This window comes from Lynx canadensis, chromosome C2, assembly GCF_007474595.2.
Source record: "Lynx canadensis isolate LIC74 chromosome C2, mLynCan4.pri.v2, whole genome shotgun sequence".
In the NCBI taxonomy this organism is placed as follows: domain Eukaryota; kingdom Metazoa; phylum Chordata; class Mammalia; order Carnivora; family Felidae; genus Lynx; species Lynx canadensis.
In genome coordinates this window covers 9,866,773-9,889,274 of record NC_044311.2, presented here as the reverse complement: position 1 = coordinate 9,889,274, position 22,502 = coordinate 9,866,773, and the positions used below count along the sequence as shown (strand labels likewise).

General features: G+C 55.7%; 1 protein-coding gene across 3 annotated transcripts in view; it reads right to left on the bottom strand.

The window, feature by feature from the left end:
• Window positions 1–2,748: 2,748 nt before the first annotated feature.
• VIPR1 (vasoactive intestinal peptide receptor 1) overlaps window positions 2,749–22,502 on the bottom strand; it is a 32,486-nt gene continuing 12,732 nt past the window's right edge. For 2 of the 3 annotated variants that reach the window (XM_030330216.1, XM_030330218.1), the window contains 11 exons: window positions 19,083–19,190; window positions 12,174–12,280; window positions 10,643–10,749; window positions 10,110–10,242; window positions 7,859–8,012; window positions 7,275–7,335; window positions 7,007–7,073; window positions 6,542–6,633; window positions 3,976–4,105; window positions 3,689–3,730; window positions 2,749–2,987 (listed from right to left, as the gene is read on the bottom strand). In XM_030330216.1, coding sequence (XP_030186076.1) covers window positions 2,796–2,987; window positions 3,689–3,730; window positions 3,976–4,105; window positions 6,542–6,633; window positions 7,007–7,073; window positions 7,275–7,335; window positions 7,859–8,012; window positions 10,110–10,242; window positions 10,643–10,749; window positions 12,174–12,280; window positions 19,083–19,190 — 1,193 coding nt within the window. In that variant the 3' untranslated portion in view covers window positions 2,749–2,795. The remainder of the gene's footprint in view (window positions 2,988–3,688; window positions 3,731–3,975; window positions 4,106–6,541; window positions 6,634–7,006; window positions 7,074–7,274; window positions 7,336–7,858; window positions 8,013–10,109; window positions 10,243–10,642; window positions 10,750–12,173; window positions 12,281–19,082; window positions 19,191–22,502) is intronic. The other variant, XM_030330217.1, reaches the window with a different exon arrangement.

Genomic DNA, 22,502 nt, shown 5'->3' with positions numbered 1-22,502 from the left:
TGCTTGGGGATCTCCCTCCAGTTGCTGTCCTCCCCTAGCCCAGAGGACACAGCGGGTGGCAGAGGGCTCTGGACAGCCCCTTCCTCATTAGCCACCCATGCCTTAGCCAGGAGCTAAGCCTAGCGATCCATCAGGTGGAAAAACTGAGGCCCAGAGATACAGGGAACTGCTCAAGATCTACAAGAATATCGGAATTCGAATCAGGACTAAAAGAGTAGGGCTGGGTCTTCTGGACCTTAGTGGTAGACAACATCTCTGGAACCGGTTTAGAGAAGCACTGAGCTGGGGAGGCAGGGAGGGAAATCAGACAGTGACATGGCCCAGCTGGGAGAGAGGAGCATGGCCCTCCCACCTGTTCCCTATCTCTTATCCCCATGCCTTGGAGTAGTAGGGATGGGAGACTCTTGGGGAAGAATAGAACAAGTTCCGGGTGACCCAAATGCCCATGCCCAGCTCTCCACACCCCATTGGTGGTCACCACCACTGGCCCGGGCTGAGGAAGGGACGGTGAGTGCTGAGAATGCGCTCTCCAGCAGGCCAGAGAGCGGCTGAAACCAAAGGTAGGGATATTCCCTTCTCTGTCCTACAGCTGACCATGCACAGGGCAGGCGTGACATGTGACTCTAGACGGAGTTTGCCACTGTCAGACCTGCTGGGCCACTGGTCCAAGGGTATGTGCCTGGGGCTGCCCCTGCCCTGGGTTCACGGTGACTCTGATCCTGGCCTGACCACCCCTGACTCAGGCCTCCTCAGCATGCTAGTTTGGTTGGGGCTGTCATTGGGTGATGGGTTCTGGGATGGTACTGAGTAGGACAAGGCTTTGAAGGAGCCTTGCAAGCAGATCTGAGGCTTTGCCAGCCTATTCTAGCTTCTTTTTACCAGCTTGGCATCCCTCTCCTGCTCCCAAACAAGACAACCCCTCTGCAGGTTTGCAGGAAGTGGAAGCCAAGGGGTCAGGCAACGGCTTTGGAGGGAGACCTCTCTTGCTAACTGAAATCATCTACTTTGCCCTATTGCCTGTGTCTAAACCATTCCACCAGTCGTATTGGCTCTGTCACTCATTTTGGTGACATTTCTGTCCTCTATCTCTTTTTACCTGAACCCTGGGCAGTGTAAACATGGTCAGCTTATACCCCATGCACCCCTGTCTGCAGGAATCCCTGTGGCCTGCAACATGCTCCCACTTAACCATTTCTGGGACTGCGGCAGCTCGGTCAGCTGTTCTGTACTAATCCAAGAATAGAATTTCCTTCTCTTGGTTGGATTTAGAAGGTCAGGGGACACAACAAGAACCTAGTATAACTTCCCCACGCTCAGAAGACATGGGATACCATTCAATGAGACATGGGGTGAAGGCCTTTAGAACTCCGTGCTTCTCCTAGAAGTGTAGGATTCCCATCCAAAGCCAGAAGGGTGGTGACAGCTGGCTTCAGTGATGCTTTCGACCTCCCCTCCTCTGAATGGGGGAAAATGGCCGTAAGTTGAAAGCTGGTCCCCGTTTTAGGTCACGTGGGAACATCAACCACCAGGGAAGCCAAGCCGATTCAACCCAACATTTATTGTCGCACAGCCTGTTTGCAGTCCTGAGGGGATCTTCTGGCTGGAGTGTGGGCAGGAAGCCACGTGGCCACAGGGTGCAGGGTAGGCACAGGATGTTATTGACCACCAGGCTCCTGTCCAGACAATATGTGGGCTAGAGGACTTCTCAGCCACACTCCAGTGTGGCTGGGGTGGGAATGGGATTGCAGGGATGGTAGCAATAATATCAGTGGTGATACAAATAACTAAGAGGATGAAGCTTGTTACAATATATAAAAAGCAGCAGTTAAGAATTTGTGCTTTCATTTTCTCATCTGACGGATCTGAGATCGAACCCTACCTGTGTGACAAGGCGAGGCACCTCTCTGTGAGACTCAGTTTCCTGACCTGTGAAATAGGGACAGTAGTTCTCACCTTGCTGGGTTGATGGGAGGATTAAGGGGCGCACGAGCGCACATCTCTCAGCCTGGTTCTGATAGTTGGCACATAGGTGGGCGGCCAAGGGAAGCTCCCACTGCCTGTAGGGATGGCAGGGCTGGCGGCAGTCTCGATCGTTCCAGCCATCCTGGGACCACTGCACTTCAGCAGGGACTATGGAGATACCTGTGCGCCCCAAACTAAACTCCCTATCAAAACCACACCCGTCTGAGGCAAACTCCTCCACTGGGAGGGGCTGGCAGCTCAGAGGACGACGCTGGGGGAGGCGACCGCATCTGGGAAGAGATGCCTTAATGGTAATGCTTAACCCAAAGGAACTTGACGCAATGGTGGAACTTCAGGCTCCGTCGAGGTGGTGGTGGCCGGTGATCTTCAGGGGCAAGACCTTTGTGTCCTCGGCGCACACCACGATCCCGCATTCATTGTCCGAGGACGGGCAGTTGCCTGCCTTGGACGGCGCCCGAGAGCCACCAGCGCCGAGTCAGGGGAGAGTGTGTGGACTTCTTGCCCCTGCTTGGCGGACGAGGACTTTTCGGGGAGGAGTCTGAGGGCTGAGCTCCACCCCACGTCTTCTCAGGTGGGAGCCCCCCGGCGCACCTGCTTGCAGCGAAGCGGCTCCCGCATCTGTGCACCCTACTCTCAGACAAGCGCAAGGGCGGAGTTCTCGAGGGGCGTCCGGACAGTGGCCTGGGGACCGGGGCAGCCTCCGAGCCCGGGGCCGGGGCTGGCCTCGCCCGGGCAGGCCTCGGTCCCCGGTGCCGCCCGGGGTGGGTGGTGCGGACGGGAGGAGCCGCCGGGGGCCCCTGGGCGCCTGGCGGTCAGACCAGGGAGACTTCGGCCTGGAAGCTGGAGGAACGGCGCGCGCCCGGGCTGACGCGGGTCAGAATGGAGACCTGCGTGCTGCATGTGGCCCCGTTGCTGCCTCCTGACGGGTGCTGGTATTTAGGGTCCGAGCCCAAGAAGCCCTGCAGGTGCCAGCGCCGCCACTTCCGCCGCAACTCCGCCTGCACCTGGGGAAAGGGAGGTATTCAAGCCCCCGCCCCCAGTAAGCCTCCTCCACTGCTGATCGGGCTGCTCTGGATTTAGGGTGCCGAGCCAGCCAGTCAAATCCTCCTGGGGAGTCTAAGTTGAGGGACCCGGATGCTACCTAGGCTAGTGCACAGTGGGACCACTGGGGACCCGGGTCAAATCAAGGCCTTGGAGCCAGAGGCGGTAGGAGGCAGAGAGGATCAGAGAATGCAGTCGGGGAGGGGGAGGGGTACTGCCTGGGGGTGGCTGAATCCCCATTCCCCTGATCGCTGCCCCCCAGCTCACTCGCGCTCATCTGAGTGGATGGATTTCTGGGCTTTGTAACCAGGCTCCACGGTAACTCAGCCTCCACTGCAGTCCACCCCCTTGCCCCTATCCCCACTTGCTGGACACAGCCACTTAACCAAACCGATGTGCACACAAATCCCAGGTGTGTGTGTGTGTGTCTTAAAATGCAGATTCTAAGTCAGCAGGTCTGGGGGGCAGAGGGCAGAAATCAGCCTTTTTAACCAGGTCCTAGGTATGTGCCATCACCTGTTTTCTAGTCTGACAACCACACTTGGAGTAGCAAGATTTAACCCATCCTTGCTCTGCACATATCCCATTAGTGTTTCCGCACCTTGAAACCTGAGTTTCAACCTGAGTGCTATTGCCGGGCCCCCAAGGTCTGGGAGGGGCTTACCTCGCCATTGAGGAAGCAGTACAGGATGGCCACCACAAACCCCTGGGGAGGAAGGGAGTAGGAGAGGTGAGGTGGACAGACTCCAGGAGCCTCCCCCAGCCCCTGTACCACCCCTGGCCCTGGTCCTTACGTTCCCCTGATTAACCAAAGGGCAAAGCATACAGTAGGTGCTTAATCAGGACTTATTACAGTGGGGAAAAAATGGAATCCAGTGGCAAGGGGCCAAGGCCCCAGGCTGAATTCCCTTAAAGCCCAGAGAAGAATGCAGACTGGTGGATGGTTCATACCTGGAAAGACCCCAAGACGAGCTCAAAGACCATTTTCACCTCAGCTGTAAAGTTGTTGGGAAAGAAGGCGAACATGATGTAGTGCACTCCAAACAGGGGGATCAGTAGAAGAGTGGACTTGGCCAGCCTCCTGGGGACAAGGGGGAGGGCAGACAGTGCGTATAGGAGGTAGGGATGATGACCAGGATGTGTGAGGACAGGCCACTGGCTCCTGGAAGTATGTGCACATGTGTTCCTGTTCCATATCTGCAGTGCCTCTACCCTCCACCTCCACCCCCTCTCCAGGTCTCCTAGCCTAAAAGGAAGCATGAAGGAGAAGGAAGCTCTCTTTTCTCACCCTTCTGGAGGAGAGACCACAGAGGAGGTCAGTGCTGAACCCTGAGGATGAGACATAGTATTTCAGGGTCTGTGGCAGCCAAGGGAGAGACGTTCTCAGCTAACAGGAGATCCTGGTTCCCCCTCTCCTGGTCTCAGTTTCCCTAATCTTTACGGTGGGGGTAAATGTATGCTCAATATGATCAAATTACAGACATGGGCCTCACTGGAAACTCAGAACTACTTTGGGTGTTATAAAGTGCAGTGCATCCACAAGAGACTAATTCTCTACTAGGGATGAGGACATTTGGGAAGGGAGATTTTGTAATTGGGGTGCTGACCACATATGCCCAAGGCCACTTGGGAGGATGCTGGGCACTCCAGTTTACGCCTGGTTTAGTCCATCTTTGGCTTCTCTGCCTGTCCACTTCTCTAGAAGTTGCCACCTTTTCTGAGATTGCATCCCTCCCTCCCTGGCTCCCCACACCCATACACACACTCTCAGCAGGCTCTGAAGGACCAGCTCCTCCTTCTCCAGCCTTGTGTGCTTGTCAGGGTCGATATTCATTCTAAATGACTCATCCCTCTCCTGTGCAGCAGGGCTCCTCCTGGTTCAGGCCTCCCAACCACCTGACCTCAGCCGGTCCAGACAGTGCGAACTCGCGGTTCCCTGGCTGGGAGAGGTCTGAGGGGCTGGGAGTGTCTGCTGTGATCCCTTCTGCCTCAGAAGTCAGTCCAGGGAGACCTAGTCCTGGGCCCGAGGTCCCCCAGCCTTGCCCCTCCTGCTCCTTCCTAGACCTGGGTCCCAGCCATGCCAAGATCCTGAGCACTGCCCACCCCTTTTTGGCCACAAATCTCTCCTGCATGCCCAAGGCTGACAGATGGAGGCTTTCTTTAAATTGAAGGCTTATGGGGAGGTAGAGAGTGGGAGCCGACAGCCCCTCAGCGGGGAGCCCCATCTCCTATTCCCCCCACCCCTCTGCCTGCCGACAGCTGCTCGGTTTCTATCTCACCCACGTGGACCTGGTGATGACCGGCTTCCTTTGCCTCAGATTCAAGCCCTTTGGAGCAGTTGTGCATTGGGGCAAACCGGGCCCCACAGGCAAAGCAGAGGATAAGGATGCCCGGGCCTGACGTACTGCCCCTTGGCAGGCTACAGGCCCTGTTCTCAGACTGGAGGGGAAGTTCCTCCTACGCACCCAGCGGGGGAGAATGCCGTCACACCAGGAACGTGAGTCTTAGTCTCATCAGAGAGAATCACAGGATTCCAGAATAGAATCCTAAATCCAGCAGCTCGTGACATTCTAGCTAAGAATCTTAGAACCACAGCACAAGACTCTCCAAAGAGAAGCCAGGCCAAGAACGGTCCAGAATCCCAGGACTGGGCGGCCCTTATGGGATGCTCCAGGGTTGTCCTGTCTCTGCAGCCCTGATAGCCAGTCTCTTGTTCCCATCGGTGGGCATGCAGACCCCTACTCACCTGCTCACAGCCACCCTGCCCGTGTTTCTTTAGTTCTGGCTTCCAGCCCTGTTCTCATGAAAACCTTCCTGTTTCTCCAGTCTTGCCAAGAGCAGAAGACAGCCCTCACACCTTTCTTTCCAAACAAGGAGCATGACCACTGTCGCAGGGACACTGTGCCCTCCCCCCTGCCAGGGCCACGTGCTCCCAAATCCTTGAAGAGGAGGGAGTGAGTGTCAGTTTCCTTACCTGTAAAATGTGGACAGTTTGTAGGGGACTGTGTGGATGACATGAGATGATATGTGGAAACCCCTTAGCACACCTGGCACGGAAACTGCTGTTAACTATTCCTGGGGACTACTTAATCCTATGTGGCTACCTCGTTGTTCAGCTGGGGGCTCCCCCAGGGCATCCATCTACTGTGTACTTACTGTGTCCCTTTTCTGTGCCAGGCCCTTGCCAGGGACTGGGCACCTGGTGTGAATAGGGCACAAGTGATCTGTTGTGTTCTCAAGCTCCCTGGCTTGGCAGTGGATACATACCTGGGGCGGATCGCTTGCTGGGTAAGTGACTGCAGGGGAAGCGGGCACGGGGTTTATGGGCCTGGCAAGGGTAGGGATGGAACGGGGGACACTTGTGGGCTGAGCCAGGTCATGGGGGCTGGAGGTGGGCAAGAGCAAGGTGGCTTTTTGGTGACTCTGGAGTCACCTGACTTCCTGGAAAACTTCAAAGACACGTGGGCAGATTTGGGGACGGGGGATGGGGACACCAGGGAAGCCAGAGCATACTCACGAGTATGGGCTGCTGTGACTCTTTCCAACATCTGGGGACTGAAGTTTCTGAACCAGGATCCGGATAATGCAAATAAACAGGATAAAGTTCACCTGGTGGATGCGGCCAAGGTTAGTGGTCAGAGAGGGGAGGCTGAGGGGTCCAGCTCCCCGGACTGATGTCCTGGTTTCTTCCCCAGGACCCTGCTGTCTATCCGTCTTCTCTCTTCCCTAGCTTTCCCCACTTTGGGGGGTCATCTGGGAATTCTACTTCACATCTTGAAGGACTGGCCCTCCCCATCTGTGTTCTTTACCCTAGAGGAGAAACTGATGGGGAAAAGGATGGGGACGACCCTGCCTAGAGTCACTGGGAAGCCTCTGTTTCCGTTGTGATCCTGACACGAATTTCCTGTGTGACCTGAAGTCAGTGGACTACCCAATCTAGGCCTCAGTTTCCCCATCTCTACGTGGTGGGAGGAGGCCTTACCAAGATGGAGGTGAGGATGGGGGCCTTTATGATCCACCAAAATGAGGAGTTGATGGTGTTCCAGCATCTGGATAGGGCATGGTGGGGGAGAATGAGAACGGTTGTCCTCAGCCAGGGTCAGAGGCCCTCCCAGGTGCTCCGGCTCTGCCCCCGAGCCCTTGAGAGACCATAGGCCCAGAGTCTGTGCCTCCCAGCTTCCCTTCATCCCACCTAGGGGATCTGCCCCAGATGATGGCAGCCTGGGGGAGGGGGCGGGGTGGCAGCTCACCCAGTATCCTCAAAATAGAGCCTGATGATTGTCCACACCATGGTGAATATGCTGGGCACCCCTGTCAGGGTCAAAGAAAAGGAAAAGAGGAAAGGGCACAAGAGAGAGATTTAGGAGAGAGAAAGAGAGAGAAAGGGAGGGAGAGAAGAGTGGGTTTCCGGGGCTGCCACGTGCGGTTGCACAGGCCGTTCACTGTGCAAACATGCTTGCTCTACTGAGGGGGTGGAGCGCTATGCCCGAGGGGCTGTGTCCCCCTAAAGGGAGGGTCTTTTTCCCAATTTGACAGGGGCACTTTACAGACTAGCAGTGGCCCTGCGTTTCAAGGGCTGAAGGGGAAATGGATGCTCACAGAAACTCTCTGTCCCACAGATCAGCTCTAGTTTCAGCTGCAGCCTGAGGGCACCTACCCCCGGGGCCAGACACTGGGGGGGACTTTTGTCAACTCTTGGCCTAGAGCCTGGTAGGCAGGACCGGCGGCCCAGGGAGACCTACGAGTGCAGGCAGGGTTGGCACCCACCCCCTAGTGAGCTCCCCAGGCCTTGCCCCTTCCGTCCCCAGCCTGGCAGCCCTCCCTGGTACCATACCCCAGCCGATGAGTATGTACCCCCAGAAGTACTTCCGCTCAGAGAAGAAGGAGACGGCCAGCAGGGTGTGCAGGTAGAGGCCCTCCACCAGCAGCCAGAAGAAGTTGGCCATGATACAGTACTGGAATAAGACCATGGCTGCCTTACAGCTCACCTGCAGGGGGAGGAACAGAAGGGGCTCACTGGGGTCCCCTGCCTGCCCACATCTCCGTTTGGGGCAACAAACACAGGTGCAGCACGGCCAGCTTAATCTCTTTGTTGTTCTTGCGTTGTCCCTTTCGAAATGTACCCGGTGGTTTTCCCGTTATCCCTGATTTTAGATCATCGGATATTTGGGGTAAGTTTGCAGATTTAACGATCCATCCATCAATTTATCATCTATTCATTTTCCTTCTATATGTCTATCTACCCACCTACCCATCCAACCATCCATCTGCCCACCTATCCGTTTATCTACCCACTAGGTGTTCTACCAGCTCACCCATCTGTCTGTCCACCCACTGATCATTTATTCATCTTTCCGTCTATCAGCCCACCCACGCACTCACCTACCTATCTCTCCATTCTTCTACCTATCCACCTACTAGCCATCCTCTACCAACCCACACACCTAACCAGCTATCCATCCATTCATCCAACCTCCTATCTACTCATCCACCCCTCTACCTGTCATCTACCCAATTTTTCCTACTTTACCCGTCTATCCTTCCACCTGTACAGCCATCCACGCATCTATTTACTCAGCATCCGTCTACCTGCCCGTTCACTTAACCCCGCCCCCACCTACTCATTCACCTTATTTCAATTAGGATAGAAGGTAGCTAGAAGAGGTATGAGGAGAATTCTTGCTTGGGTTTGCAAGGGTTCCCTGAATATGTGGGGCTGTAGGCTATGGGCTGTGGAGTGGGGCCCTGATGGAAGTGTTGAGGAGAAGAGGCAAGAGGAGGCAGAGGTAGGGCAACTTGGGGCTCTGGGTGGCCCACCTGGCACAACTGGAGGACCTTCTCTGTCCTCTGTTCTCTCCCAGAAAGTTTTCCATTTCAGATCAAGCCCCAATACCTGTGAGCCAGAACTTAAAGCCCTCCCCCCTCCGGGAAGCTCTCTAGATTCCACTCCCTCCTTTCTGTGCCCTTGGCTTTGAGACATCCTCAGTAGTCTGCTCTCCTCTTCCTGTGGCTGCAAGCTCCTTCAAGGTCCCACTTCAGTCCTTCCAGCTACAGGCGGGCCTGTGTCCCCCATCCTCCCCCACTTGCCTTGCAACTAGAATAGCTCATCTCTTTAATAGGACAGTTATCTGTGCTTCTTGCCTTAGAAAAGCTTCAGAGAGCTGCTAATGAATCAGAAAGCCAGTCTCCACAATTATGCTTAACAAGTGTGCTGGAGGCTTCCTGGCTTCTCCGGGTCCATGGCTCATGGGCCCCAGCTCCTGGGTGGGATCCTCTGAGGAGCTCTGGGATTGTCCAGGGTGGCCGCCCTGCGTTTCCCTTCCTTCTTGTCTACATGCCTAAGACTCCACCATCATAGGTCCATTCTCTGAGGAGAAGGTATTGCTGACGCCCAAAATAATGCACTGCCCCTGGGGTAGGTCCTCATGAAGCAGAGTCACTGGCCACAGGAATGGGTAGGAGCCAGGGCTGGTCTTGGGCTCTCTGTCTTAGCTCCGGGGCGCTCAGGGAGGGGGTCCTGAGCTCACAGTCATTTGGAGATGGACCCCTTAGTGACGGGCAATTAATTCCTTAGACACTGTCTTAACTTCCCTTCCTGAGGAAGGCCCAGAACGGACTGATGGCAGGGGAAGAAGGGAAGAGAAGGGCTGTGTGTGTATCTGGACCGAATCCAGGTGGTGGTAGGGGTGGGGGAGTAGGATGGAAGCTTGGAAGTCCTTGCAAGATGGGGAAACTGAGGCAGGGAGTTCCCGAAGATCCCTCTGGAAGTTAGCAACAGAGGAGGGACGGGGGACTGTGGACTCTGGCTATGAAGTGTCGCATTTCCCACCAAGGAGAGGCATCTGTCACGGGCAGGGGCAGGTCTGTGAGCTCCCAGGTGGCTGAGCACCACTCCCTGTGGCTGGGAGGGGGGTGGGATTCAAGGAGCCGCAGACGGGGTTGGGTAGGGGTTTGGCCATTCTCGGGGAGGGAGAGGAGGAAGGAGAAGAGAGGAAGGGGGGAGAAGCAGCAGGTGGAGAGGGACTGAGATTGGAGAAGGTAAAGGCGAAGAGGGAGAGGGAGGTGGGCCTGGGCGGGGTCCTCACCGAGCCCTTGGTGCAATAGTCCACGTCCTCGCTGTTGAACAGGATCAAGTCTTTGATGAAGACAGCGGTGGCCCTCAGGATGAAGGATATGAAGAGGTGCGTGTGGATGTAGTTCCGCGTGCAGTGGAGCTTCCTGTGCAAGGCGGGCAGAGCTGGGAGGCTGAGGGGGCCTCGGACCCCCCACTCCAACCACGCTGTCCAGCGCTCGGAGCAAGGGCAGGGCGGGGGAGCACAGGGCTTCCAAGGGCAGGCCGCGCCCCCGGGCACAACCCTGGCGCAGCCTGGCCTCCGAGTGCCTCAGCCTCCAGAGCCTGCCCCACACTCTGGTGCCCCATCTCCAGGTGCAGGGCCATCCATGGGGACTAGGCCGAGACAGGTGGAGCACTTTGGTGGTAGGGGGACAGGGCAGGGACTCCATGCTGCCTGGGGGTGACAGGGAAGGGGCCAGAGCATGACTGGACCAGGCTGGGCTCGAGCACAGGAGCGACCTGGCTACGTCTGCTCTGAGGCTTGTTGCTGCGGCTGGACCTCACCTGAACAGGCTCAAGATGGCCGTAGCGACCAGAAGGGCAGCGAGGGACAGGCTGTGGCCGATGGTGTAGATGGTCTTCACAGAACTGTAGAACATCGACTGCTGCTGCTAGAGGGAAGAGGGTGGCGGGGTTGGGGGTCTTAGGTGGGGGTGGGGTGGGCTCACCTAGGGGGTATTGGCAGGGGTGGGTGCCTTACGCACCCTGCCTCCCATCCCTGCCTTGGCAGATGAAGAGACTCCAGGGTCCCAAGAGCAGCTGAGCCGCCCCCTCCGGTCCCCGGACCCCTGACACCCCTCCCCTGGGTTTCCACAGACGGGACAGGACTGCTTCCCAGGGCGGGGCGGGGGTTGACTTGAACCTCCTCTCTCTGCTCTTTCATGAGGGAAATGTCAGTGACGGAAAGAGCAAAGACCTCACGCGTTCCATGTGCCCGTTTGTTCATTCTGCAGTCATGTGTTCAGCACCCCTTCCGTGCCAGCTTTGGGCACGGCCCCCCGGCGGCCCAACACTGTGCCCTTCAGACTCCACGTGAGGACCTCCCGCCATGCAGCGAGAGAGCCACACAGGGAATTAGAATACTAAAGACGACACTGGGACAATTTCCCTTCTGGGGCTCTCAGAGGCAGGGGTCAGCAGGAGGAGGGCAATCTAGCCTTTCTGCAGGGGGACAGGACTAATCTGGAATCCAAAGGCTCCTGGCTGGCCCCTCCAGGAACCCTCCCTAGGGACACGTATGCAGATCCTTGGCCACTGGGTGAGTCCCTTGTTTCTCTCCACGTCCCACACCCTGCTGGAGAACAGGCAAGTGGTTAAGTGGGATTTGGGGGATTTAGATCCTGCCTGGGGACCTGGTGGGCTTTGAAGGCCTCTGAAGAAGTTGCCCTTGTGGGAGGAGCAAAAGTTCTGAGAAGGGTGTCTGGGGGGTGGGACAAACGTCACAGCAGACGGACACACACACATACCCACGACCCCACACCGAAGCAGTGAGGGGGCTCCTAGCCGAGGACTCCAGTTATACTCTCGCTTCCCATCAGTATTCCCACGTGGCTCCGGGGCCCACATCTGCACAGCAACCATTCACGCTTCACCTGCTCCAGGGCATATGCCTGTCCTGGGACTGAGGACCACGGTCTTGTCCCTGTCCCTGTCCCTGACTGGCTGCTGAGGGTGTGCCCCTCAGTTTCCCCTCTGCATGAGATAGGAAGATGATATCTGCCCTCCCTGCCCCTCTAGGGCTGGAGCAAGGCTTCCATGAGTCAGCGGGGTGGCCCAGCCGGAGGGCCGAGTGCTGTTTCAGCTTTTGTCGCTGTGTGTCATCCTCATGAAAGTCCCCTTCCTGTTCCCTGTCAGGGACAGAGAGGGGGATGATCCCCTGGAAATGCAGACCTGGCAAGGGAGGAGGCTTGGGGAAGGCAGACCCCACGAGTCCTGGCTTCGGCATAGACAGCAACCTCACTCCTTGCTGGGAGAGGGTGGAAGGAGCCTTGCAGGCCAAGGCACTGTGGGAGGGCAGGGGTGGACTGAGGCCCACCTCTTCCAAATCTGATGCCTTGTCATTCAAGCCACAGGCAATGGGGTAGGGGCCAGGTTCCAGGTGCGTCCAGCCCTCGTTGGTGCAGCTGCGGCTCACGTTGCGGCCTGGGTGGAGGGGAGAGGGGGAGAGGAGAGAGGTTGAGGCTGGGAGCAGCGTGAGTCCGTGGAGTAGGTATGGGGCTGGGCTGTTTCTGAGCTCAGCCTTTCCCCGGCACCCCCAGTTGTATCAGGCTCCAGCGGCCCTGACCCAGACTCCCAGGGAGCTGCCGGGGCACTTGGGGCAGGGAAAAGCTCTTCCAGGGCTTGGCAACACGAGTAACAGTCAGAGCAGACATTCCTGGGCTCAGCTTTGCCCCTTGTCGTGTCTGAAACTGACCCCGGGTGAAGATAAATAAAGCGATTTTTGTCACGGCCTGAATTCTTGGTATAGAATGACCCATGACCCTTGTCACGAGCTAAATGTTCACTCTTGTCACAGGGCCACAGGAGCCGGTGTGGCAGATGGTTTCTTTGTCCTGTGGCTGGGCCGCGGGACTCCTCCTGGGTCAGCTCGCCTGGGCCGATGGGCCTGATTTCCTCCCACACCTGGTGTGGCTCAGATGTGCTGCTGGAGAGGGACCAAAGGTGAGGCAGGAAGTGGGGGTGGAGGGCACCTGGTTAAGGGTGCAGGTCTGAAATGCTCATGAATGGAGAAGCAGGGAATCCTGGCAGGGAACCTGCCCGGGCAAAGGCATGTGTGTGCAGGGAATCGAGCAGCACAGCGCTACAGGAGCTTACGGCTGAACTTCACTGAGTTCTCCACTGTCCTTGGAGGCCCAAAGCTGTAGCGAAGGGACAGGGCTGATGAGAGTGCCTGTGACCTGAGGGCTACCTTGAGGCTGCCCACTCTCTAGCCCTGGAGAGGAGTTGAATAGAAAATGGGTGAGCCAGGGGCGCCGGAATGTCTCAGTCGGTTAAGCGTCCAACTGTTGATTTTGGCTCAGGTCATGATTCCAGGGTTGTGAGTTTGAGCCCCACATCCGGCTCTGCGCTGACAGTGTGGAGTCTGTTTGGGTTTCTCTCCCTGTCCTGCTTGCTCTCTAGCTCTCTCTCAAAATAAATAAATAAACTGAAAAAAGAAAAAAGAAGGAAAATGGGTGAGCCAGAGAAGATCCCCCTCCCTCTATCCCAGGACTCATTAAAGGGGCACTGGAGTCCGGGGTGAAAGCTGGCTTATGGGGGAGGGGAAGGGGGAAAGAGGAGGAGAAGGAGGAGGAGGAAAGAGGGAGAGAGGAGGGTGGGGGTGGCAGGAGGAGAGAAGAGGCAGGAGCAGGAGGTGAAGGGATGGAGGAAGAGGGAGGAGGAGGGAGAGCACAGTAGGGAAGGAGGTGAGGTGAAGCTGAGAAAGAAGATGGGTCCTAACGTCCTTGCCCTATAGCTCCTCCCTCACCAGCACCACAGCCACTGTCCCCATCATCACTGGTATCGTCACTGTCACCATCATTAGTACCGCCACCAGCACCACCACGATCGTCACCATCACGGTCACCACCATGGTCCCCATCGCCACCACCAGCAGCATCAGCAGCAGCAGCAGCATCAGCTCCATCACAAAGACAAGTTCGAGAACTCTTCATTCATCAGTACTGTACAGAGCAGTGTAGGCTCAGTGTCTCAGTCCCCTCCACCCTCCAGTGAGGAAGGGAAGCCCAGTTCACACTTGAGAAGTGAGGCTCCAAGTGGTTGGTCACTTGCCCAAGGCCACACGGAGAGAAGAGGGTAGAGCAGGTGTGACCCCCAGAGTCTTCTCAGCTGCCCCCTTGCCCCCGTCTGCACTGAAGGGACCTGGGGACTTGTGTCAGGTGTCCAGGTGCAGAGCTGTTGGAGACGTCGAGCTGTCCAGAGAGCTCGGTGGGGGGCGGGGGGGGGGTCCACCGTGCATGTACATCCACTATTTCTAAACTTGGCTGTGTGCTTGGAATATACCAGGTGATTCCCTGTCCGCTATTTCTGTTAATCCTCCTGGCTGCCATTTGAAAGAGGTTCTTAGCACCCTACTTTATGGCTGAGGAATTGAGGGACAGCTGGGGGGCTGGGGACAGTCAGGGAGGACTAGCTGGGCCTGGGTCTCTTGCCACTGCGAGGTCCTGGAGGAAGCAGGAGGGACTTTGCTGAGGAAGAGGCACCGGTTCCTGATTCGGCAGCCCTTTCCCACACAGGCCTCCCGAGCACACTGCTGCAGGAGGCTCCCAGCACGAGAGACAGGTCCTCCTGCTGGCCCTGCTCAGCTCCTTAGCTTTCCCCCTTGTGGCCCAGGCAGGCTTCGGCCAGACCGTCAGTAAACCGCCGGCCTGCTTCCGCCCCAGATCTAGGGAGCTCACCGTGGGCCCCTCCCAGGATCCGATTCTTGTGTGGACTTCCCCCACCAGCCTGGGGCAAGTAGAAAAAGGGGACAAGGTCAGATCAGCCAGCCTTGAGGTTGGGACACTAATGCCTCAAGTTTTGAGCTACACTCTCACCAGAAGGACCAGGGCCCCATGGGCCAGGCCCATGACACAGCAGGCACCTGGTACCATGAATTAGGTGCCCCATCTGTATCTACACAGCAGCTTCTCATGCCTCCTGTGGCGGGGGGGGGGGGGGGGGAGGCAACAAACAGTACTGTGTTAAAGCTAGTGATTAGGAGCTATTATTAGTTCCACTCAAAGAGGGGGATGCCAAGGCTGAGACAGGTGACCTGCCCATGGTCACACAGCAAGGAAGCAGCAGGCTTGGGATACAGACCTGGGTTAGCCTGACTGCACCTTTCTGAACTTCCAGAGCGGCTGAAGGGCCACCCTGTCCCCTGGAACCCTGGCCGCCCTGGGTATTGGGGGGGAAGGCAGGGGATAGGGGGACATCTTCAAGGTTGGGTGGCCTCTTTGAAGAGCCCTGGGACTGGGGCCCAGGTCTCAAAGGGAACTCTTCCTGAGGAGATCTCAAAGGTGGCCACCATGGGACCCCAAGACGCAGCCCAGTCCGGCCCTGGGAACCAGCAGAACTTGCGTGTGTAGAGGGTGATATGCAGGAAGGAGTCTCTTCCTGCTCACCATGTCATGAAAAGAAGTCACAGCCACCCCTCCACTCTTCCCTGGGCCCTCCATGTGAAAAGCACGGCTCAGTGACTAGAGGTAGAAATCGGGCATTCGTTTCCTTCCCACCGCCCTCTTTCCACCCCCCGCCCCCCGCCACCTCACCTCAGCCACGAGTCCTGCCCCAGCCTCCCTTCCTCGCCACCACCACCACCACCTTATCTCCCCGGAATTAGGTAGGAGCCTCCTGATGGCTCTCCCTGCTTTCCTGTCCCCGCTAACCCACTCCCAACCCGAGAGAGTTGGAGAGATTGTTCTAAATCCTCTATGTGACCGTGGTGCTCTCCTGCTAAAATCCTGTCAGTGGTATCCTGTCCCAGTCAACCGGGGCAAACGTCTTAGGTTGGCATCACAACCCTCTTATCTATGGCTTCACAGTGCAGGTGGTGAGGTGGGGAGAGGAGGTGTCCCTTAGACCCCAGAGACACAGTTAGCAGCCTGTGTTGAATTTTCTCAACCAAATTAGCGATCCTAGTTTTCACTCTTAAAAAATGTCTTTTCAAATATTTAAAGGTAAAAACACCACAGACAAAAGACATACAGACCACGAATTAAAGGATCAGGTCCCCACAAACGTTTTGGTCCCTGGATGAGCAATCCCTTGCCTGGCCGGCACTCCTCCCCCGGGATGTTTACCCAGCCCGGGAGATGGCTTCTTTCTAACTCTACAGTCTTTATTCTCTTCAGGTGTCCTCAGCCTTCCCTGTAGAACTAGGTCCCTTCCAACCCTTCCAGGGAGGACACTCCTTCCTCAGTCCTGTCACCCAAAGGGACTAGAGTTAGGGATGGTATTATTCCTGCTTCACATTTGCCTTTCTCTCGAAATTCCCTCTTTGGAGTTTAAGGTCACTGGCTTACACCTTCTTCCCAGGAAAACACACCTCTTTCCCTTACATTTTCAGCCTCTAACTTAGTCTCCTGTTTCTCTCCATCATTTTCAGAGGCTAAGGCACCAAGTACAGCTGTGCAGGTTGTTCACTGCACAGGGGCATCTGGCTGATAAATGGTGGGGGCTGCAATCTATTTCATATTCAACTTGTCATTAGGTGGCTTCTGGTGACAGGCTGACTCTGCCTGAGGAAGGGCTACCTTTTCCTCATCTGCACCAAGGCACCATGTGGGCCCCATGGAGGCTGGCAGCCTCAGGGTTAGCCAGATGGTGGGCTGCGGTCCAGATTCTTATGTGAAGTTGCTGCCTTGATAACTCCAGCAGGGACAGAAGGAAATGCCGTCGGGAGGAATGCAATTAGCAGAGAGTCAGGGAGGAACACAAGGAGCAGGCACTTCCAGGGAATCTGAGAGAAGGCTGGTTGCAGGCTCTGCCGATTGGACACCCGAGAGCTGCCGGAGGAGCTCCTCGCCTACCCACCCAGGTGCCGGGTTCTGCTGGAGAGCTGGGCTAGGTGGGGGCTGGCCTGGAATACGGCACATCTGTGGCTGTTCCCAGACTCCCCAGGGAGGGCACTGACATCTCTCGTTCACTGACTGCCGAGGTCACAACACGGAGCCCTGGGGGGAGAAACCAGCCTGCCCCAAAGAGTCCCTCTGGCCCACCTCCTGTCCCCATTTTACAAACAGGGAAACAGGTCCAGAGAGGGAAAGGCCACCTGAAGTAAGAGATGCCCAAGAGTCTTTCTGCTCAGTCTCTGAATTCTTTAAAAGATTTTTTTTAATGTTTATTTAAGAGAGAGAGAGAGAGAGAGAGAGAGAGGAGACAGAGCACGAGGAGGGGAGGGGCAGAGAGAGAGGGGGAGAGAGAATCCCAAGCAGGCTCCAGCTGTCAGCACAGAGCCCAACGTAGGGCTCGATCTCACAAACTGTGAGATCATGACCTGAGCTGAAATCAAGAGCTGGAGGCTTAACCAACTGAGCCGCCCAGGCGCCCCCTCTGAATTCTACTCTGGGTCCTGCTCTTCATTAATGCTTCCCCCTCCAGACCTGCTCCTCCCTCGGGTCCTCCCCCTCTGGACTTGCTCCTCCAAAGGATCCTCCCCACTCCAGACCTGCTCCTCCCTGGGATCCTCCCCACTCCGGACCGGCTCCTCCCTGGGATCCTCCCCACTCTGGACTGGCTCCTCCCTGGGATCCTCTCCACTCCGGACCTGCTCCTCCCTGGGATCCTCCCCACTCCGGACCTGCTCCTCCCTGGGATCCTCTCCACTCCGGACCTGCTCCTCCCTGGGATCCTCCCCACTCCAGACCTGCTCCTCCCTGGGATCCTCCCCACTCTGGACTGGCTCCTCCCTGGGATCCTCCCCACTCCAGACCTGCTCCTCCCTTAGTCTTCTTTTTTTTTTTTTTTCTCCCTTAGTCCTTGGTGAGTGTCTCAGCTCATCAAACTTAAACCCCAGAGGGGCATGCTGGATCTCTCCCTCCCCGCCATGAGCCTGGCACACCCTTCATGGGCAAGTTTCCCACTTCTCTCCTCTGCCACCCACACTCTAAGTCCGAACGATTACCACTTTTCAGCTGCCCTGTGAATGGGTCTTCCCATTGCACTACCAGAATTCCTCCTTCTCATGAAAAATCTGAATTACTGGTTGAAAACCTCAACCTAAATTGGACTATGTCAGTTACTGGCTTCAGGCCTTCAGTGGCTTCTCAGTGAACTTAGGAAAAAATCCCAAGTCCTCAGTCAGTGCTCAGGGCCAGCACGGTCTGGCCTCTGCCACCTGTCTCTTTCCTCTCCTCCCTCCCCTGAGCTCTCTCTGCTCCAGCCGCCCTGGCCTCCACTGCATTGCCTTAGTGCCCATCCCGCAGGCTGCTGATTCTGCCTCTCAATGATCCCCCAGCCCAGGATCTTTCCGGCCTCCGGGTCCTCAGACAGAAGCTGCAGTGGCACCCCCTCGGCGAGCCCGTCCATCCGTGAACACCTGCCTTAATGTTGTGCCTTACCCCCTTCTCCCTCCTGGCACTTCTTACCATTTATGACACGTGTTTGTTCTCTTGCTAAATGTCTCTTCAACTAGAACGTTAGGTCCCTGTGGGCAGAGAGCATGGCTGTTTTCATGCTGTGTTTGTCTAGCCCATGCTTGTCATGCTAGTAGACGTTTAATAAATATTCACTGAAGAAAGAATGGCTGAATATATGCAGGAAAGGTTCTTTGGTTAATCAGTAACAAGAAAGCCCAGTTCCTAAAGAGGCCCCTCTTCTTTTCTGCCTTCTATGGGAACATTCATTTAAAAATATGATAAGGTGTGGGGCACCTGGGTGGCTCATTCGGTTAAGTGTCAGACTCTTGATTTCAGCTCAGGTCATGGTCTCACAGTTGTGGGATCGAGCTCTGTGTCAGGCCCTGTGCTGACAGCACAGAGCCTGCTTGGGATTGTCTCTTCCTTTCTCTGCCCCTCCCCTGCTCACGTTCGCTGTCTCTCAAAATAAAAACAAACAAATAAACAAACAAACAAACATGACAAGGTGTGTAAGCAAAGCCCAAAAGGTCATCGGCTCCAGCCAGTGAAAGACTGAATCATGACCAGCCCAAGACAACGGGGAACATGGGAGCCATAATTAGTCCTGTATCTGTCAGTCAATTGGTTATCAACTGCTGAGCAAATATTTAGCGAGCCCTTCCCGCGTGTTTATCTTTTACGTGAAGAGCTAATCAAATTCCACGAATCCTTCAAAGACCTAGTTCTGGCACATCCTCTTCCACAAAGCTCCTCCCGCACCCCCAATTGCTCACCCCCTTGACCCCTTCCCGTTTGCCTTCTCACTTCCTTGACAGGTGAGTACCCCCTCCAGCTGGCACCACTTGTACTGCCCTGGCTCCCTTGCTTCCACCCAAGGCTCTTACCTTGAACTGGAGAGAAGAACTTATAAATGAGGGGGCAGTCCAAGACGACCACCTGGCCCGGAGGGGTGGCTGGCCAGCAGGTGAGGTTGTCCCACATCTTGCTGCAGCCTGAGGGGTGAAGGCAGAGGACGCAGAGGTCAGCATGGCCACCAAGTGCCTCCAGGCTTGGGGCCTGAGTCCACAGGCACCCACTCTTCTTCTCCCTCCAGGCTCCCACCTAGAGGAGCCTTCAGTCTGAGAGGGGTGGGTGGCATCACCCTGCCCAGGCTGTAAAGGGCCTGTCCTGACAGGGAGTGGGGAGGAGGCATCACTACAGCTCCACAGTCCTCAGTGAGGGCTGGAGTGCCCCCTGGGGGTGTTTTGAACAGTGGTGGGGTTTTGTTTGTTGCAGAGATTGGAGGCCTCGCCTGGCATTTGATGGGTCTGTGCCAGGGAGATATTCTGTAAGCGGAGTATTCTGCAAGACTTTCAGACGAGCCACTGGGCCTTTGTGCAGGTGAAACTCTTTTGTAATGGCCGGAGTCTAGACTCTTCCTCCATCTCACATCTAAACACAAGGCACTTACCGCAGAGGCTTAACATACACGGGGTTTTCCTGAAATGCAACTGAGTAAAGGGAGAGAAGACTGTGCTTTCTCAAATGCTGAACATTATTAAGAGTTGTTCAAGGTTTTGGAAAATCACATTACCGACAGCAATGTTGCCCGTGAACCTGAGTCAGTGAAGCAACCGCTGTATGTATCAATCTACACCTATAGCTACTGCATTCCCAGAGTTTATAGGGACAACCTTCAAACTGTGTCTTCTTATCTTTTAGTGTGATTGTGCCTGAATATGTACATAGTATTTTATTATAAATCACTTTCCTTTTTATGTTCCTTTTACAACCAGAACTTCATTTAAAAAAAAAAAAATGAAGGCACATGTCCTGAATTTCATTGTATAGGAAAGGAGACATTAGAAAATATTTGTTATAAAAGGAGGTGTTGGGTGTGATGAGACGATGGGTATATTGGGGGTTGGCTAGTTCCTGAGGAGTCTTCATAGAACTCAAAAGCAACATAGATGCCCCTAACTCCGTCAAATTGTGACTTGTGCTGTGGGGTGGTGGTGTCCAGGACGGGAGTTCAAAGAAATCCCTGCACTGCAGGCCGTGTTTTCCACCATGTACGTATTAGCCTCGAGGGCTGGCTAGCGAAGGGTGCACAGTGGAGTCCCTAGGGGGCTGCTTGAATTGGCAGATGCGTGGTTTTGCCTGTTCAGGGTCTGGGTGCCCCTGAGGGACTGGAACTCCCCTGGAACCCCTTCCCTGAGGGAGGTTTAATTGTTTCTTTGCAACCCTGCCAGTCCCATAGATTTCCTTGGGAAACCCAACCCCTGAGCCAAAGTCAATGCCAGCTCAGCCAAGCCCAGCCCTGCCCAGGTCCGAAGGTTCCTAAGTTCTCAAGAAGGGGGCCTGGGGAGAGAGAGGAGGTGAAAGGATGTCGCCACGTGGGAAAGAGCCTCGGGACTCTGAGTGCTGGGGTGGGTGGCCCCGGGGAGGGGTACCTTCCGGGGCTGCAGCAGCCAGGTAGCACCTATGGCTGAAGGCTGAGAACACCTGGATCCGTTCTCTGATCCGTTCTCTGAGAACACCCAGATCCACTCTGGCCCTGCCAGAGAACACAGCCTCCCTTCCTTGAGGGCCCCCAAGCCCTTTTGTCCACTCTGTCATGAGGCTTCCGTGGCCTTCTTCTGATTCCCGGTCCCTCCCCCGCTCCTGTGCCAGCCTCTCTGGAGGCCATGTAGGGGCTCATCATGCCAGGTAAATCCTGCTAGCGGTTCAAGACGCTATTAATAATATCAACAAATACTTATGTAGCCTTTGTATGTGCAAGGCACTGTTCTACCCTCTCTAAATACATAACTTATTTATTTAACCCTCCCATGTTACAGACGAGTAACTGAGGCAGGGAGCAACTCGGTAACTAAGCCCAAGGTCACATTGCTGGTGAATGGCGCAGCCTGTTCGCATGTTCATACGCTCCCTCTCCAGCAAACCTCTTGCGCTCCTCTTCTCCTGAAGGGCTCGATGCCCATTTCTTGGGGAATTTTGCTCTGCTGGACTCTGTTCAGCCCTCTCTGACAATGCTGGGCACACCTTGTTTTATAGGCCAGTTATTGTGTCTGTGTCCTCACCAGACTTAGAGCTCTCTGGATCTTGAGCTGCAGCATAGTCAGAGAGCAGTTTCAGAGCTGGGTCTCTGGCCCTGAGCTCTGCTTCACCACAAGTGGCACAGGGAGAGGGAGACTGGGTGTTGCCCTTGGGTGGGGGGCTGCACTTGGCCTCAAGGAGTCTCAACACCACCAGGACTGGGCTGTGAACTGTCCTGGGGTGCAGGCCAGTGGACATGGCAGGGAACCCTGGGAAGAAAGTCCATTAGAGGCATGTGGTCAGGGAAGCTTCCTGGAGGAGGCAGCAGGGTCAGGAAGCTGAGAAGGGAGTAACAGCCAAGCAAATGCTAGAGCACTGGGTGGCTCAGTCGGTTAAGCACCCAACTCTTGACATCGGCTCAGGTCACAACCTCACTGTTTGTGAGTTTGGGCCCCAGTCGGGCTCTGCACTGACAGTGTGGATTCTCTCTCTCTCCCTCTTTGTCTGCCCCTCTCCCACTCATGCTCACTTGCTCTCTCTCTCTCTCTAATTAAATAAATAAACTTAAACAAATTGTTTTAAATCAGAAAAAAAAAAATGCTGGCTATCTGGAGAGCCTGTTGTCCTGGGTTGGGCCTCAGGAGTATTCTCTGTGTGCCTGCCCCAGAGAGGCCCCACAGGCCCCACCACACATGTCCCCAGGTCCACAGAGAAACAGGGCTCTTGTTGGCTGTGTGTGTCACCCCCACAAGAAAGGGACTGCCACCTCAACAAGAAAGACAGCCTGGAGACTGGGGCGGGGGTGGCGAGGCAGGGTGGGGGCTTCCACTGTGCCATTTTATAGATATGTGTGCACCGACAGACACACACAGACAAGCACTCCCAGTCACAGAGAACCACAGTCATGCATGCAAATATACACACATGCATGCTTACTTGCACATGGAAGGACAGACCCCAGCAAACAAAGGCACAGAGAGACACGCACAAGTCACAAACACACATGCATAGACATGACTGGGCACACCGCAGATATTCACACTCACACATCCACGATCACACACAGACAACACACAAAGGCCACTCAGAGTCAGACATCGAACTTACAGACCCCAGACACAGAGACCGCTCCAGACGGCCGTGGGCCAGGAGCACGCATCTGGATGTGCGCGAGCACGCATCTGGATGTGCGCGAACACGCACAGAGCCCCACCCACACAAGGTCATGGGCAGACTCACTTGCCCTCCTCTGGATCCCAGGCTGTCTTCCTGGTGACAGGATGCTG